At 36.3% G+C, this 17,458-nt stretch overlaps 3 protein-coding genes across 3 annotated transcripts in view; all 3 read left to right on the forward strand.

The window, feature by feature from the left end:
* LOC128989949 (uncharacterized) lies at nucleotides 1-4,045 on the forward strand. Its single transcript, XM_054412115.1, has 3 exons — nucleotides 1-118; nucleotides 2,214-2,537; nucleotides 3,469-4,045. The coding sequence occupies exons 1-3, from the start codon at nucleotides 56-58 to the stop codon at nucleotides 3,802-3,804; spliced, it is 723 nt and encodes a 240-aa protein (XP_054268090.1). The 5' UTR covers nucleotides 1-55; the 3' UTR covers nucleotides 3,805-4,045.
* Nucleotides 4,046-7,368: 3,323 nt separating this feature from the next.
* Nucleotides 7,369-12,383, forward strand: LOC128989754 (mucin-2-like). Its single transcript, XM_054411789.1, has 3 exons — nucleotides 7,369-7,478; nucleotides 8,266-8,592; nucleotides 11,183-12,383. Exons 1-3 carry the CDS (start codon nucleotides 7,416-7,418, stop codon nucleotides 12,296-12,298), a joined length of 1,506 nt encoding a protein of 501 aa, XP_054267764.1. The 5' UTR covers nucleotides 7,369-7,415; the 3' UTR covers nucleotides 12,299-12,383.
* Nucleotides 12,384-13,786: 1,403 nt separating this feature from the next.
* LOC128988810 (uncharacterized) overlaps nucleotides 13,787-17,458 on the forward strand; it is a 59,518-nt gene continuing 55,846 nt past the window's right edge. Inside the window, exon 1 of the mRNA XM_054410470.1 lies at nucleotides 13,787-13,890. The gene's annotated coding sequence lies outside the window, so the exon portion shown is untranslated. The remainder of the gene's footprint in view (nucleotides 13,891-17,458) is intronic.

The raw sequence follows: 17,458 nt of genomic DNA on the forward strand, positions 1-17,458 counted from the left end.
TAGCGGAGAGGTATATAAATGGATCACAAGTACATTTGACATTACATTTCTCATCATGACAGTCTCCAGCCAGCGTTTGACTGCAGTCTTCAGTCTTCTTCTTCTGGGAGTGCTTCAGGTAGTAGAAAAAAAACATAAACTAGTCAAAGGAATAGCTTGACCCTGATAGGTAAAAATAGGTGGACTTCACATGCTTAACCCTTTTTAAACCTTAGCTAAAAAACTTTAATTTAAATGATTTTTGAAATATTTATTTCTAACCAGGACGGTTATTTATACTCATAAGGTAATTTCTGTTTGCAAAAGAAAGGCTCCACCCACATGCCTGTACTCAATTAAACTATCAGAACTTATGACTGTGACCTTCCTGCTATGTCACTTTTAAAATATCTTTCTAAACAAGACTATCTCCATAATTATGAGGAATGTTTTGGTTGCTAATTTTAATTTTGTGAACTGAATAGAATAAATTCTAGATTATCTGTGAACTTACATAAGTATTCAATCACAATGTGGTCTAAAATTTTTAACAAATTGATTTTTTTACTGTTAATGTTGGTCAGCATAGACTACTACTCAGAACTTTGTATTTTTACTTTTCACAAAAATGATCAAGTTTGAGTTTTGAGTGGAAGTACTGTATCTGTTTTGGGTCCCCCTGAATCTAAAAAAGTGATGCCTGTGTGTGTGTGTGTTTGTGCATGTGTACAGAGCTAAAGACTAATATAGGTAGCTCTTTAATTCTTAATAAAACGGTACCACCACCATTGCTGTAAAAAATCACGGTTAAAAATTATGTTAACTTTTGTGATTATTATAGTTACTCCTACCACTTATTCATGATAAGAGTTGTTGTCAAGATAATGGCAGAAAGTATGTGTCAGATTGCTGATATTGTTTATTTAAAAATAGTATGAATTTTTATAAGACAGTGCATGAACACAGGTTATAAAATAAAATGTATCAGCAATGTGACGCATAACTTTCTCCCATTAGCTTGTCAACAACCTTTAGCTTGGGTAAGCGGTGGGGTGGGAGTAAGTATGATATTTTATAAGGAAAATCACAAAAGTTGCAATAACTTTTGAACCATAATTGTTTCAATGGGGGGTTGCACTATTTTGTTTAGAATGGACCATAAGACATTAATTTTTAATCAGAACGGGGGTTTTTTTTAATTCAATTTTTATTATTTTTTATTTTATTATGGAAAAATAATATAAGCTACACTAACTTTTGAACCATAATTTTACGAAAATAGGATCTGTACCAAGGTATTCGCAGAATTTAAAGTACTTCAGCATACTAAATTCTTATCAAGATTGTTTAGGCCATTTTTGAGAAAATCCAATTTTTCCGTTATTTTATGAGTTTTTATATAAAAATCACCATTAAAAATCTAAATTTCAATAAAATGAAAAAAAAACTTTGGGAGATACTATGGACTAGTACATACATACCAAATTTCATTAAAAACGGACTACAGGTGTGGTCTGTAGCTCTGTACACATCCACACTTACAGACACTGACACACACAGACATAACTTCGAAAACCACTTTTTGGGCTCAGGGGACCCAAAACAGAAAACTGAACCACTCAAAACTGAAACTAAAAAAATTTGACAAAAACAATACTTTCCCTATATACTATGTATATAGGGAGAGAAAGTAAAAAGGGTTAAATTTTATTGTCAGCTGTACAAGTCATAAATTAGTTGTGACTGGACTGCAGTGGTCTTGATCCTTCAACATCTGGCTACCTTCCAAGATGGTACTACCTATGAGCTGCCTGCTGTATTAAATGTCTAGATAGTACCCTATTCAACATGAAGCTGTTTTCTCAATATAATAATAGTATATTATTAAGCTCAGCCATAAGAAAAAGCCTTAACATAAAAAGTTTTCATATCTTCCTTCACAAGTTTAGTTAAACTTGATTTTATCCTGTGATTAATGATTGTTCTACCACTACTTTTATAGCAATTTTACACAAGACTGCCAGAATCACCCAAAAAATAATGTTATCTCATAGTTCAGTTGGTTTTGAGATATCAGCTGGTTTGAGAATATCATTTTGCTTGGTAACTTTATAATGTGACAACCAAAGTAAAGGTGTTATTTGGAAAACATTCTGGTTCAAAGTAAAATAATATGTTCAAAAAAATGCTTTGTATACTAAATAGCTATTTTCATTATGTTATGAACTTCCTAGATCATTGGAGCACCTGCTTCCTATGAAGATGATAAGGACTTCCAGTACTTCAAACAGAACCTTATTTATGAGGAACAATTAGCTGAATCAAACTTAAACTCAACCAGGGATGCATTTATTAACAAAACCAAAACCTACAACCTTCCAGAAGATGGCGTAATCGAATCAAATTTGACTTCATGCTTTGATCAAATAGTTGAGGCACATGCAACTGACTCTGATGCTGATTGCATTTCTTATGTCAATATGACTGTACTGCAGATCATCTCCGATAGTCAGAAAGAGTTGCAAGCTTGCACCAACTTCACCTATGGCTGGCAACAGGTATATTAGTTTTTTGTTTGTTTTTTGCAAGGTCCCCTATATAAGGAATAAGCTATTATCGTAAGTCTCATGGTGGGACCTGACCCCAGGTTTGATTTACTTTTTAATTTTGATGTCCTCAGAGGCAAAAAACATCATACGTCCAATCTATACTATTATAAAAAAGAGGTGGTGTCTGTGTGTGTGTATGGGAAAAGTAAACGCGAAAACTACTGGTCGGAGAGCGTAGCGAACGAGCTAACCTGAAGGCAAGTGAGCGTAGCGAACGAGCTAACCTGAAGGAAAGTGAGCGCAGTGAACGAGCTCCAACCTAAAGGTGAGTGAGCGTAGCGAACGAACTTCAAAAAGAACCGAAATTTCTTAAACCATGTCCTCACTCATAACTGCTATAAGCATTTGATACTTATATGCCAACCCCGTACGAAGGACGGGTACTCTGCTAGTTTTATATACAAACTCAATAGCTTGACTAAAAATCACCCAATTTTAATACAATTTGGTAAAAATCTGTGTGTATTCAAACAAGTTCGCGAACCAGGATGACCAGACTTTAGGAACGGGTGGGGCTAAAGTAGTTTATCTGTTTTTTACCCCAAAAACATAAAATTTCACAGTTTCCTTCATATATTTTTATGAGCATATTGAAACGTTGTATGCCTACGGAGAAATTAAAAAAAAATGTGTAAATAAAAATTTGTTATAGAGAATGATTGCTGTTGGGGGCATCCTGGAGAAGACCAAACCCGATTTTGTTGCCCTCCCAGCAGGTGCACTACTTGGTGGGAGGGGGGATGTAGCGTGGAGACGTGTTCTAAACATCATATCTTCCGAACTAGACAAGATAGAACCTTGCTCTAAACGGCATTTTATCAAACATGTTATCTTTGTGTAATATGCTACCTATTTTTACTTTTTTTTGTTTGTTTTACAGATAGGTCAAGTTCTTGAGCAAGCAGAAACTGTCGTGAAAGGATTAGACACTGTGGTAAACAGTATTCTACTTAAAGCCTCCGGTTGTGTGTCCCAATACTCAAGAAACCCTACATTGAAGATCAATTGCTTTCATAGAGCCCAGGACTCTTTCCAAGTTCAATTCAATGCTGCGTCAGCTCTCGCTGCTGAGGTCTACCACCTCATATCTGGAGGAGAGCTGCTAGTAGACGCTGAAGTATCTAGCTGTCAAACTTTCGAGAACTTTTCATTGGAAGATAAATGTAAAGGAATCACCAAGGAAGTGCTGGACAACTGCATCGTAACACCACAATAAAAGGAGAGTAGGAAGAAATAATTCTACTGTAGTGCAAGCATTGTGGATTGCAGAAGAAAGATCAAATTGCAGTTTTGCAACTCATCCACAAATGAATTAATTAATTTTCATAAACATGTTTCTGTATTTACATTTTCATGAATAAAAAACTCGTCCACAAATGAATTAATTAATTTTCATAAACATGTTTCTGTATTTACATTTTCATGAATAAAAATCACAGTTTGATTTGAACATTGTATATTGGTTAGTCAATCTTTTGTTTACGTTTTTAATTTGTTTTCCTACCGCACTGCATGGAAATGATCACATTTTGCCACAGCTGTAATCAGTATGCAAAATGGCTCATTTACGCTCTAGAGCAGGAATGGGTCATTCCTGCTTGCTAATCAGCTGATTTCACAGTTAGTGTTTCTACACACACAGGTGACTGATACTTAACAACCAGTAAGCAAATAATGCATAGCCTTAATTGAAAATCACTAAAAAACTAAAACATTTAAGTATCTCCATTGATTTGTTCTATGTTTGTTTTCTGTTACTTTAATTTGCATTTGATGCATTAATCAGCTGGACTTATTATTATTTAAAGAAAGAGGAAAATCAATTTGAAGGTCATTAATTGTTATATAATATTCTGTTTTGACTGCTGTAAAATCCCTAGTTTTAGCGATCTAGATAAGAAAACTTATTTTGACACAAATTCATGTACCAATCTGTACATTTTATGAAAAAAGAATTTGATTGATTGATTAAAAAATCAAACATAACCTAAATGACTTTTTATATATAGTTAAAAATTTCATCCGTGTGTGTGTGTGTGTGTGTTATGATAAGCTAATTAATTACTATGGTGGTAGGAAAAATCTTATGTGTATTACAAACACAATAAGTCATTGCCGCTCTCGAAATGTTTGGAAAATCTACAGTTCTAGACCATTTTAAAGAGCTTAAAAAAACAAATAATTTATTTCACCAAAGTGTTTATGTAAGGGTTATTGGTTACAAAGAAAATTCAAAAAATTGCAAATTTAAAATTTCCATGTTATTCTTATGGAGAATATTGTAAAATGTTGTAGTTTGCTTGTTTATGGAAACATTTTGATCAAACTTGGCAAATTTATTTATTTTATACTAAACTACTAATATTTTACTAAAAAACACACTTTATTGGCCTCCCTGTAGCAGCAAACCTAGGTACTTATTAAACTTATTGTTATTTAAATAGATCTAAGTGAAAATCATATCAGGAAAATGGAAATTTGCTTAGTCTGCACTGTCTGCAGGTTTGCTGCGGCAGGGGTATTTATTTTTATGAACCCGCTAAAGTTGTGACTTCGCTACGGGCTATAATGACGTTTTTGCATTAATTTTCTGTATAGTAACTAAGGATTAAATCCATATTTATCCTATCTTACTGAGCGGAGCGAGCGAAGCTCTTATACCGTTATACGTCGACTCTTATGCATTTCGTAATACGCAAACTCCTCCTAGACGGCTGAATCAATCGTTTTCAAATTTTGCATGGTGATAAAGACCATACTGGTGAGTGCCAACATCTATATGGCGTTAAAAAAGTCTCTCAGGAATCCACCCCACTGGGTCTCAAAGTTTCAATGTAATCCTTATGGAAGCAGTATTTGACACATAAACAAAGAAATATGACCATCTGTTGACTTTTGAATGCAGTAGATAAAGAAATAGCTGATAGCATTATTCCACAGACATTAGAACAGACGGTATTATATATAAATAAAATATAATCAAATGACGACACTAGCTTGTGGTCCGTGACGTAGGAAGTGGTGAAGGAAGTAGTAAAGGTGAGCTGTCCGGACTGTGGGAACTGTTTGTGACGATTAGATTAAGGTATCTGCCATCCTTAAATGCTATGGGAAGGGAGGGAAACAGGTCCGTGACGTAGGAAGTGGTGAAGGAAGTAGTCAAGGCGAGCTTTCCGGAGTGTGGGAACTGTTTATGACGATTAGATTAAGGTATCTACAATCTTAAAATGCTATAGGAAGAGAGGGAAACAGGTCCGTGACGTAGGAAGAGGTGAAGGAAGTAGTAAGGTGAGCAGTGTGGAGTGTGGGAACTGGAAACCGTTTGTAGCAGTTAGATTAATGTATCTGCAATGCTGAAATGCTATGAGAAGGGATGGAAGCATGCCCACGACATAGGAAATGGTGAAAGAAGTAGTAAAGACTAGCAGTGCAGAGTGTGGGGAATGTTTTTGGCAATTAGAATAACGTATCTAAAATCCTAAAATGCTATGAGAAGGGAAGGAAACAGGACCCATGACGTAGAAAGTGGTGAAGGAAGTAGTAAAGGCTGGCAGTGCAGAGTGGAGGAACCGTTTGGGCAGTAGTATATATGTATCTGTAATACTGAAATGCTATGAGAAGGGAAGGAAACAGGTCTATGACATAAGAAATGGTGAAGGAAGTAGTAAGGCTAGCTAGCAGTGCAGAGTGTGGCAACTGTCTTTGGCAATTACATTAAATGTATCTGCAATCCTAAAATGTTATGGGAAGAGAGGGAAACAAGTCCAGGACGTAGGGGGTGGTGAAGGAAGTAGTAAAGGTGAGCAGTGTTGATTGTGGGAATGGATTAATGTATCTGCAATGCTAAAATGCTATGGGAAGAGACTGTAGGTTAAAATGATTACGAAGCACGAATCGATACATATTTTCGATACATGCAATCGTTTACAATCAAAATTTACAACTGAGTTGACAACAGCTGATTTTTACTCCATGAGGCTAAAAACGATTTTTACTCTCTAAAGAGTAAAAATGCTTTTTTATTATTACTTTATATTACTTTAAAAAACTACATATTATTAGTTTCCTTGTGTAGCAGAAAACCTAGGTACTCTTTAAACCTAATTTTATTTAAATACTGAAAATCAATGCAGACAAATATGAATTCGCTTAGTCTGCAGGTTTGCTGCGGCGGGGGTATATTTTTATTGAAGAGGTTGTTTGCCTCTTATTTTATCCTTGCATTTATGCCTGGCCACACTTCCGTGGGCAAAGCAACGGGTGAGCTGGTCCAGTACAAGAGTTGAACTGTACTGATAAAATAAAATGTGGTGGCTGGCTGACGATGGCGGTGTTATTTTAAATAATCGCTGAAACATAAGTAGCACGTTCGATACTGTCAAGGATTGTCTGACGAGATATGTTTAGCCATCATTTGTCATAATTGACTTTACAGGAACTTCTGTGTGACTCCCTGATAAAATTAATGATTTTACGCTAATTTTTCTTGACTCCTTAGTAGAATAATTTAATTTTCTGTTATTTATCCTTGATTCCATAACTAAACCAAACAATTACCCTTATTCAGTCACATCTGCAACTCCCTAATAAACTTAGGCTAATTACTTTTCAGTGAATTCCTTGACTTACCCTTCCTCAACAGATTAGTAGGTATCGAAAGCTCTTCAAATTGCTTATTTCATCATGAGATCATCACAGATGATTGTATCGTCGCCATTTCAAGAAAAGTATTAAAGATAACATCTCAAGTACCAGAAATTAATCAATACATTCAGATAGCATTTCAGGTAATGGATCACAAATACATTTGACATCACATTCCTCATCATGACAGTCTCCCGACATCGTCTAATTGCTGTCTTTGGTTTTCTCCTTCTCGGAGTGCTTCAGGTAATATAAAAAATAAGTATAACCTACCTAAGTAACCAGCTTCGACTTTTATTGGGATCTAATTCATGGTAAAAGATCAGTATGGCTATGCGGTTTAATCACTTCCATTATTTTCAATGCCACAATTTTTTCTTAAGAATAAGATTACCTATTCAATTGTAATATTTAAAATGTGTATTGTAAAATGTCCATTTTATGTAGTTGGCTATATTGTATCTTACTGTATTTATTAACTGACTATGCTATAAACCTTAGCAGTTGTATGACTTTGTCAATAATTTGTGAAAATTCTAAGGACAATAAACACATTTCATTTCATTTCATTTCAGTATGGCTCAATCCTGCCAATAAAGGCCATGCCACACCAAGCTCGCTCCCACGACGGGCATGAAGTTTAAAAAAATCACTCATCATGTTATAACAAATGGGACAAGTCACACACACGACCGCTTGCTTGAGCGATTTTTTGAGACAACCAATAGTGGTAATTTTGTCTAGCACAGATGTGTACCTCTAATATTAATTAATATAGTAAGAGTAATAAAAATAGATTTGAAATACTGTACTGATTTCCATGTTCTCCCCTCCATTTCTCCTGTAAATAAAAATCCTAGCAAAAAAGTGCAAGCAGGACTAACACTGTTGTCAGTGATAATTGATTAAGAACTCCTATCAATCTTAATACGTTATTTTGCCAAACTAATTTGTGATTTAAAAAAGACACATGAAATGGGGTTTACAATACAAAGATGCATGAACCTATTAATTCCACTAATACATTTTTTAGACCATTATTGGAGCTCCCACTTCCTATGAAGATGACCAGGACTTCCAGTACTTCAGACAGAACCTCCTTTATCAAGTCCAGCAAACTGAATCAAATCTCAATACAACAAAGGATGAATTTGTCAAGAAATCAAAAACTTACAACCTTTTGGAAGATGGTGTAATTGAATCAAACCTGACTTCATGTTTTGATCAAATAGTTGCGGCACATGCAGAAGATTTTGATCCGTATTGCATTTCTCAAATCAATATGACTGTACTGCAGATCATCTCCGATAGTCAGAAAGAGTTGGAAGCTTGCACAAATTTAACCTACAGCTGGCAACAGGTATGTTAGTTTTTCTGTAAGGGTGCTCACTCTAGTAAAAATAATCTGCTTTTAATGAAAGACGTCAAAGCGATAATTCAAACAAGTTCTCGAAATAGCACAATTGTACAATGGGAATGAAGTGTTATAAGGTGAATTTGGGTTGTCCCATTTTTACCCCCGTACATAAAATTTTGCAATCACTTTTTAAGCCATTTTTTTAGCTCTATAAACAAATAATTTGTTAAGTTCATAAAGTGTTTGGTACACTTAATAATTGTTATGGAGAAAATTTCAAAATCTGTAATTGTGTAAAGTACTTTTAAAATTCCGATCTTATTCTTATGGAGATGAATAAGCAGTTTTGTATTGAAGTTTTTAACTTGTTTACAGGAATATATTTTGATCAGATTGGGCAAATTTAATCACTAAGCTATTAATATTTATAAAAAAAAACGCACCTTTTATTATCATCCCTGAATCAGCTAAAGTACTCGTAAAACCTAATTTTATATGAATAGGAAATAAATCTGATGTGTTTAAGAAAGGTTTAAGGCAGTATTTTAGTAAATCCAATCAGATGAGTGTTTGTGTTTGTGTTCCTCCAAATGACACTTACTTTTATTGCTGTACCATTAAGAGTTCCTATTAAGAGATCCAAACGATCCTAAGAACTTTCGACCTGTTTCCCTCTTATGCCACACATATAAAATATTAGAATGTCTGATAATCAATCGAATCGGCGATTTTCTGGAACAAAAGATCATTCCACAACAGGCAGGCTTTCGTTCAGGCAAGTCTTGTTGTGGCCAAGTTTTAAACCTGACCCAGCATATTGAGGATGGGTTCGAGAGAAAACAGATCACGGGTGTCGCTTTTGTAGATTTAACAGCTGCCTACAATACCGTAAACCATCGAAGACTCTTGGGAAAAGTGTACAGTATTAATACCAAAGACTATCAGCTGACTTCAATGATAGGCACTTTTCTTCATAACAGGCGGTTTTTCGTGTCCCTTCAAGGCAAGAAAAGTAGATGGAGGAATCAAAGAAATGGATTGCCTCAGAGTAGCGTCTTAGCCCTAGCTCTTTGTAACATTTACACTAACAACCAACGGTTGCGAAACGCTTAACGTCAGTATATATATGCCGATGATACAGCGGTGGCGGCACAAGGTAGGAGTTTTGAAGAGGTGGAACAGAAGCTGACTATGACAAATGAACTTTCCCAGGACTATGACGCAAATACCTCAAGCCGAACCCTGCTAAAACCCAAGTTTGTGCCTTTCACCTAAACAATAGAGAAGCAGGCCGTGAGTTGAATGTGAGGTGGCGGGGAGACCGTCTTCAGCATTGTCCTACACCCAAATATCTTAGTGTCATACTGGACCGCACACTGACATTTAAGGCGCATTGTATTGCGACAAGAGGTAAAGTCTCAGCGAGGAATAATATCATCAGGAAGCTCACCAGCAGATGCTGGGGTGCTAACCCTAAATGTCCTCAGAACCTCAGCTTTAGCGCTCAGTGTGTCGGCTGTGGAGTACGCTGCACCAGTATGGAATGCATCGTCACATGCAAAAAAGGTTGAAATTGCAGTCAATGACATGGCTCGGATTGTAACTGGGTGTTTGAAACCAACCCCAGTACACAAACTCTATCCTATCATATAGGGCCCCTCCATCAATCCGACGTGATGTCCCTGCCGATGCAGAAAGGACTAAGCAAGAGACAGACCCTCGTCACCCATTACACGGCCACCAACCTGCAGAGCGACGGCTTGAGTCCAGAAAGAGCTTTTTATCACTGACACGAGTCCTGATGGATGGATCACTCCCAAGCAATCGGGTGGCAAGGTGGGAGGACACGTTGACTAACCCTCCCATACCAGCCAGGGAGGAACTGGCTTCTGGTGGAGGCCTTCATTACACGTTGTGGAAGACCCTAAATCGAATTACGGTACAGGTACCAAAAATGCAAGACAAACATGCAGAAATGGGGTCTCTTACCTTACCAGACGAAGAAAACATCTTGTGCGCATGTGGTGCTGTTCAGGACCCTGGCCATCTGCTGATCTGCCCATGCCTAGACCAGTCTTGCACATTAGATGATCTTACATGCGAATGACAAAGCCATATCGGTAGCTAATTTTTTGAAAAGCGAAGTCTGATTTCCGGACACGGAAAGTAAGTACCATTAAGAGAAGAAATATTATAAATACTAAACAACACTTCTCATATTCTTTTCTTTTAAAAAGATCTCTTTATAAAAACCCTGCCCGCTGCCCTAGATTTTTGTATATTTAGTAATAGAAAACTACCTAAATATTATTAGAGAAGCGGAGTGGATACTTCTTGAGATATGATGCAAATTGGAAAATGGTTGCAAATAATATTAGGAGTTGCCAGTTTAATATGCCAATCAACACGATTAATATATTATTTGTTTACAATCATTTATTTTCATGCTATGTCAACTAATAATTTTTGAGAACCAAAGTACCAGCCCTCTGGTATAATCAAACACTCAAATTATGTTGGTTTTAATTTATTTACAGAGTTATAGCATATTATAAAATTCACTCTACAATATTTAATTATTTTGGTTTTACAGATAGGTGTCATTCTTGATCAAGCAGATGTTTCCATAAAACACTTAGACACTGTTGTGAACCTGATTCTACAACATGCTTTACGTTGTGTGCCTCGATATTCAAGAAATTCTATTTTGAAGATCATGTGCTTTCATAATGCCCACGATGTTTACCAATATGAATTTAATGCAGCTGCTTCCCTCGCTGAAGAAGCGAAGTACCTTATATCTGGAGGAGAGCTGAAAGTAGACGCTGAGTCATCAGGCTGTCAAACATTTGAGAATTTATCATTTAAGGATAAATGTCAAGTAATCATTAACAAAGTAACAGAAATGTGCGTTATATCAACGACACCAACCACATCAACAGAGCCCCCTACCACAACAGAGCCACCTACCACAACAGAGGCCCCTACCACAACAGAGCCCCCTACCACAACAGAGGCCCCCACCACAACAGAGCCCCCTACCACAACACAACCTTCTACCACAAAAGAGCCCCCTACCACAACAGAGGCCCCTACCACTAAAGAGCCCCCTACCACAACACAACCTTCTACCACAAAAGAGCCCCCTACCACAACAGAGGCCCCCACCACAACAGAGCCCCCTACCCCAACACAACCTTCTACCACAAAAGAGCCCCCTACCACAACAGAGCCCCCTACCACAAAAGAGCCCCCTACCACAACAGAGTCCCCTACCACAACACAACCTTCTACCACAAAAGAGCCCCCCACCTCAAAAGAACCCCCTACCACAACAGAGCCCCCTACCACAACAGAACCTCCTACCACAACAGAGCCCCCTACCACAAAAGAGCCCCCTACCACAACAGAGTCTCCTACCACAACACAACCTTCTACCACAAAAGAGCCCCCCACCTCAAAAGAACCCCCTACCACAACAGAGCCCCCTACCACAAAAGAGCCCCCTACCACAACAGAGCCCCCTACCACAACAGAGTATCATACCACAACACAACCTTCTACCACAAAAGAGCCCCCTACCACAACCGAGCCCCCTACCACAACAGAACCTCCTACCACAACAGAGCCCCCTACCACAACAGAGCCCCCTACCCCAACAGAGTCTCCTACCACAACACAACCTTCTACCACAAAAGAGCTTCCCTAACACAACAAAGCCCTCTACCACAACAGAGTCCCCGACCACATAACAGAGCCCCCTACCACAACAGAGCCCCCTACCACAAAAGAGCCCCCTGCCACAACAGAGCCCCCTACCACAACAGAGTGTCCTACCACAACAGAGCTCCCCTAACACAACAAAGCCCTCTACCACAACAAAGCCCTCTACCACAACAGAGTCCCCGACCACATAACAGAGCCTCTTACCACAACAGAGCCCCCTACCACAACACACATGTTATAAACTTCAATGTAATCCCTGCTTTCTTTAGAATAATAACCTACAGTTCTGATTAAAATATGGCTAATTTCAGACGTGATACCACAAATGTTATTTACAAACTATTTACATTTAGCTGTATTTAAAATTATGTTAATAAAAAACTATTTACTCATTTGACGTTGTTTGGAATTCACATTTTTTCGTGTAATCATATTCACTCGCCAGAGAGGTAAAAAACTTACACACTGTACACAAAATTTGTGTGTGCCTTTATAGGCTAAACACTGATTTATTTTATGTCAATTTGACAAAAGACCAAATCTACAAATCCTACTATTGTATCAAAAACTGTATACAAAATATCAAAATTAAAAAAAAAATAAATCACAACATATATCAATAACAATCCCCAATACTATGACGATATATCGTCTTAATTAAGACGATATAGATTACCTAAAGCAACTACCACTATATTGGCAACCTTTAACTCCAGGTCAAGGCCTCGTAGAATTTGGCAACGTTGGAAGTAGAGTGTTATCCAGCGCTAGACGTCCCATAAGATAACATAGGAGGCAAAGGTGACGCCAGTTCATTAAATCGTGTATTAATAAAATAGAAAATAAAACATTTAGAATTGGAAAGCGAAACAATATTTAAATTGAAAATCTATTTTTATACATTTAAAGTAATGTCAATGTTGTCTTTGTCATAGACAGTAACCAAGATAAAATGCACAATTACCATTAGCTGCCTCCAAACAAAACACATGATACGACCCTATACTTGCGATGTTGCCACTTCAAAGGTGACGGCCAGGGGCCCATTTCATGATAAAGTACAAACTAATATTATCTGTAAATCAGCTGATCGCCCAATGCAAATTTAATGGAAATTACAAGTTAATTATGAAATGGGCCCCTGGAGTTACTGTAAAGATTGATTAAAGATGGCCGTGGTAAACAGGTACGGTAAATATTAAAATTATATAAAAATAAAATAATATTATTAAGCTGACGTGCAGGAATTATCATCAACATATCTTATAGCGTGCCTTTTCTAACTGGTAAAATTAAACTCATTAAAGGCTGTGAAGTGAAGTGTGAACTGAATTTGAATATCAGCTCCAGCTGGCTTAAAAAAGCTCTACAGCTGATGTGCCAGTAGATAGATTTCGTCTGCACTGCATTGCCGTTGCTGATAGCATTGCAATCGCAATCCTGGGAAAGGTGGAAAGGTTTATTTTCGTCGCGTAGGTCAAGTTGTGTTGTTAACATTATAACTGTGAAGTTGTATTGTTGAACAATAATGCACGAAAACTTAATCATTTAGACTCATCGCTTCAATGTCATCAGGTAATTTTAAATAATTAAACCTTACCCTTATTTCAAACGAAAAGTAGGCCCAAGTTAGTTACTGTATAGCCTAGGCTAAGACCTCTCTTCAGTCGAGTTGAGTTAAACAAGGCTATGCTTGGAAGATAAGCTCATTCTAGTTTGCTGTTCCTTTTTATTTTTTAGATTTAAGAGTTCCCATCATTTAACTTATCTAAGGCGTATGCCAACCCCCAACCTATCCATGTAAAATGACCATGTTCAATGAGACTTACGACTTACAGTCAGGTAACTTAATAGGCTACGGTGTAATAACTTACATATGTTAATTTGTTAAGGGGCAAAGTATTGAATCAATCTAACTTATTTCAATAGAAAACATTAACCAACTTATTCAAGCTTAAAATTACTTAGGCCATATTTGTTTAACTTAACACATATTTATTTCATGGGCAACCCATTTAACTTATTACAGAATATTATCGATCAATGGTAGTCCTTACAACACAAAGCATTTTGTTTGGTGAAAAGATAGGTAACATTAACTTAGTGGAGTTAGATGACTGACTTGTTAAACTAAGTTAGGTACTTAGTTAATCACAACACAACACGGTTACATTATTTTAGTTTATTTTACACAACACAAATAAATAAATAAAGTAGAACCCCTCATATCTGGCCTCGGTTTTCCAGTCCTCTGTTTATTTGGTCACTTCCTGGAATCGATTTGGAAGTGATTGGTGTATTTCCTGCACCATATACTAGATATGAAAGCGCACTGGTTGTCTCATAAAGCACTCTGTTTCCTCTGTAGGTAGGCCCACTTTATACTTCTCTGGGCGTTTATTATTTTCAGTACGGTTAGTACAGTAGTGTGCCTATTAGGCTAATTGTTATGTTTTGTCAAGTATTGAGTATTGTCACATTGTGTTGCAGTTTTGTTTTTATGCACACTAACATAGGCCAATGAAAAAATTAGTGTGTCAAAATGAAAACTTAACGCGTTGGCAGTGGCTCAAAAAGTGAACGGATTTGAACATAGCAATTTGAAAAATCTGGCTTAAATATGTCTTGCATTAAACATGGGGAAAAGCAGGGCTAATGATTAACTTAGTGTTTTATAAAAAAAAAACTGATGGGTTTTTTACTCAAATCAAGACTGAAAAGATTTGACTAAACACCGTTAGGCCTACTAACAAAAACCACAAGCTAGATGGTTGATGATGCTTTGTGGCTGTGATTCTTACAACAGGGAAGAAGGGCACTCCTGTTTCAGGACCAATCTAGCCTAAAAAGAGAATTCCATTATTTTACATCATCAATATCGAAAGAAAAAAATAATACAATAAGAGAAGCTTGTCCCAGATCAAATTTACAACATGAACGAGACTAGGCTGAATTTCAAAGGTTGCCACAAAATATATTCTCGGTTGAAGTCAAGTTCAACTCCAGGGTTCAATTTAAACAAAGAGACAAATGAGAACACTTGCCCTGTGTTCGAATGCATCGGGAGCCTAAGCTCACGCTTTTGGTCATCAGTAAATCCCAGTTCTCTTCCTTTGATTTATCATCCTCAGAAATTAGCGTTGATTGAATCATACATTTTCATTGACTGGTTCGCAAATAAATCTATTCTTAGATTCTAGAGATTCCTTAAGGAGTATAAATGCCGGAATAAGCTATTTCATTGCTTAACAATGCTGGAACCTGTCACACACCATCATTTGATTATGACGATTAGCTCAGTATAAAATTTATTTTTCTGCCTGCAAAAGCCGCAGGTTTTATCGAAACTATGAATCAGGATCTGATAGAATGTTTTATAAATCGGTATTGGCGCAAACTTCTGTCAGAGATTTGAGGGAAAATGGATATACTGACAGTGTGGATCTCCTCTCAGCTATCAAAGGAATTAACATAAAGGATATCAAGAAATTCCTAGAAAATTATTCAAGTCTTAGCGAAAGGCCTGGCTAGATATTAAGGACTTAGTCAAAGGCGCAGTGAATGAAGATTTGGCCCATGTAGCAGATTTAAACACCCAGATAATTGTAATATTGAACTTATAAATGAATGAATGAATGAATGATATTTATTGGCACAAAACGTACAGAATATTACAGGATGTATGTACAGGTGCTTCGTCATAAATAAAATTGTCCTTATAGAAGTCGTCTCTTTCCTTCTAGGTTAAATACATTTTAAAATCGTTAACAAAAAATGTACTGGCCTATGGCTAAATGGCCTGAGTCACCAGAGCTCTGACTGCTTTCTTGAATTTTAAATAACTAGGCTATGCGTTATGACAAGAATAATTGATTTAACTCAATTCAGTGATTTATCAGTTATACTGCAGATCACAAAGCTTTGATTTTTGATTGTTGGACCGTTAATTTATAAGTTTTACTGCAGACCACAAATCTTTGATTTTTTATTGTTGGACCGTTGATTTATCAGTTATACTGTAGACCAAAAGCTTTGATTTTCTATTGTTGGACCGTTGATTTATCAGTGATACTGCAGATCACAAATCTTAGATATTTGATTGTTGGACCGTTAATTTATCAGTTTTACTGCAGATCACAAATCTTAGTTTTTTTATTGTTAAACCTTTGATTTATCAGTTATACTTTGGATCACAAAGCTTTGATTTTCTATTGTTGGACCGTTGATTTATCAGTTATACTGCAGATTACAAAGCTTTGATTTTTATTGTTTGAGCGTTAAATTAGAAGGCATAGTTGAAACATAAAATCTTATCTATCTCGCTTTACATTGTGTCTATCATTCATATTTCCTTATCGTGTTTATCAAAAACAAAGAATGTGGTTTTAAGTGCATTGTATTCCCTACATACAAATTCTAGTTATATACTCTTGAAAGACCAATAGTCTTAGTAAATATAGGGTAGCCTACCAGTGCTTACGTTTTTACATATAATTCTATAGGTTTACATTAAAACAATGATAAATTATGTTTCTAATTTATTGTAAGCAACGTTAAGAAAAACCTGAGTCTTATTGCTTACCGGAATTTGCTACTAATAATTAGGTTATTTTTAATCACCAAAACAATTTTCAGCTTATAAATCTCAAACAAACTACCAACTGGAACTGTTCAAAGTAACAATAGCTTTTCATTCAAACAAAATATTAAGCTGGCTAATAAAACATGTGGTCTTAGTCAGTAACAAAGCTACACAAGGCATCTCGCTTAGTTCTACACTTGATCCTTCATTCATATTTTGATTCCGTTCGTATCTAGGTGGCACCTGGCAGATCAGCTGGCTAATCAGCTAAATTGGTGATAATTGGTTATATTCATGTTTACTTTCACTAATCGGTGTACTTTCATAAAAATAAAAATATTTCTTTCTTGTGAACTGGTCCTAAAATTAACTTATTCCTTAATATAAAATATGGTTGATAAATTATAGTACCGTAGCATACAGAAGGTTTTAAGGCACTGTATAGAACCGGCACAGTAGGTTTTTTGTGTGTTAATAATTTATTTATTTCAATAAATTGCACTAAGAAACTTAGTTCTATTCTCTTATTAGTGGGTTACAGACCATATTATGATTTAAGAT

This window comes from Macrosteles quadrilineatus, unplaced genomic scaffold (assembly GCF_028750875.1).
Source record: "Macrosteles quadrilineatus isolate MER2022 unplaced genomic scaffold, UCM_ALF_1.0 Scaffold_3__2_contigs__length_128488019, whole genome shotgun sequence".
In the NCBI taxonomy this organism is placed as follows: domain Eukaryota; kingdom Metazoa; phylum Arthropoda; class Insecta; order Hemiptera; family Cicadellidae; genus Macrosteles; species Macrosteles quadrilineatus.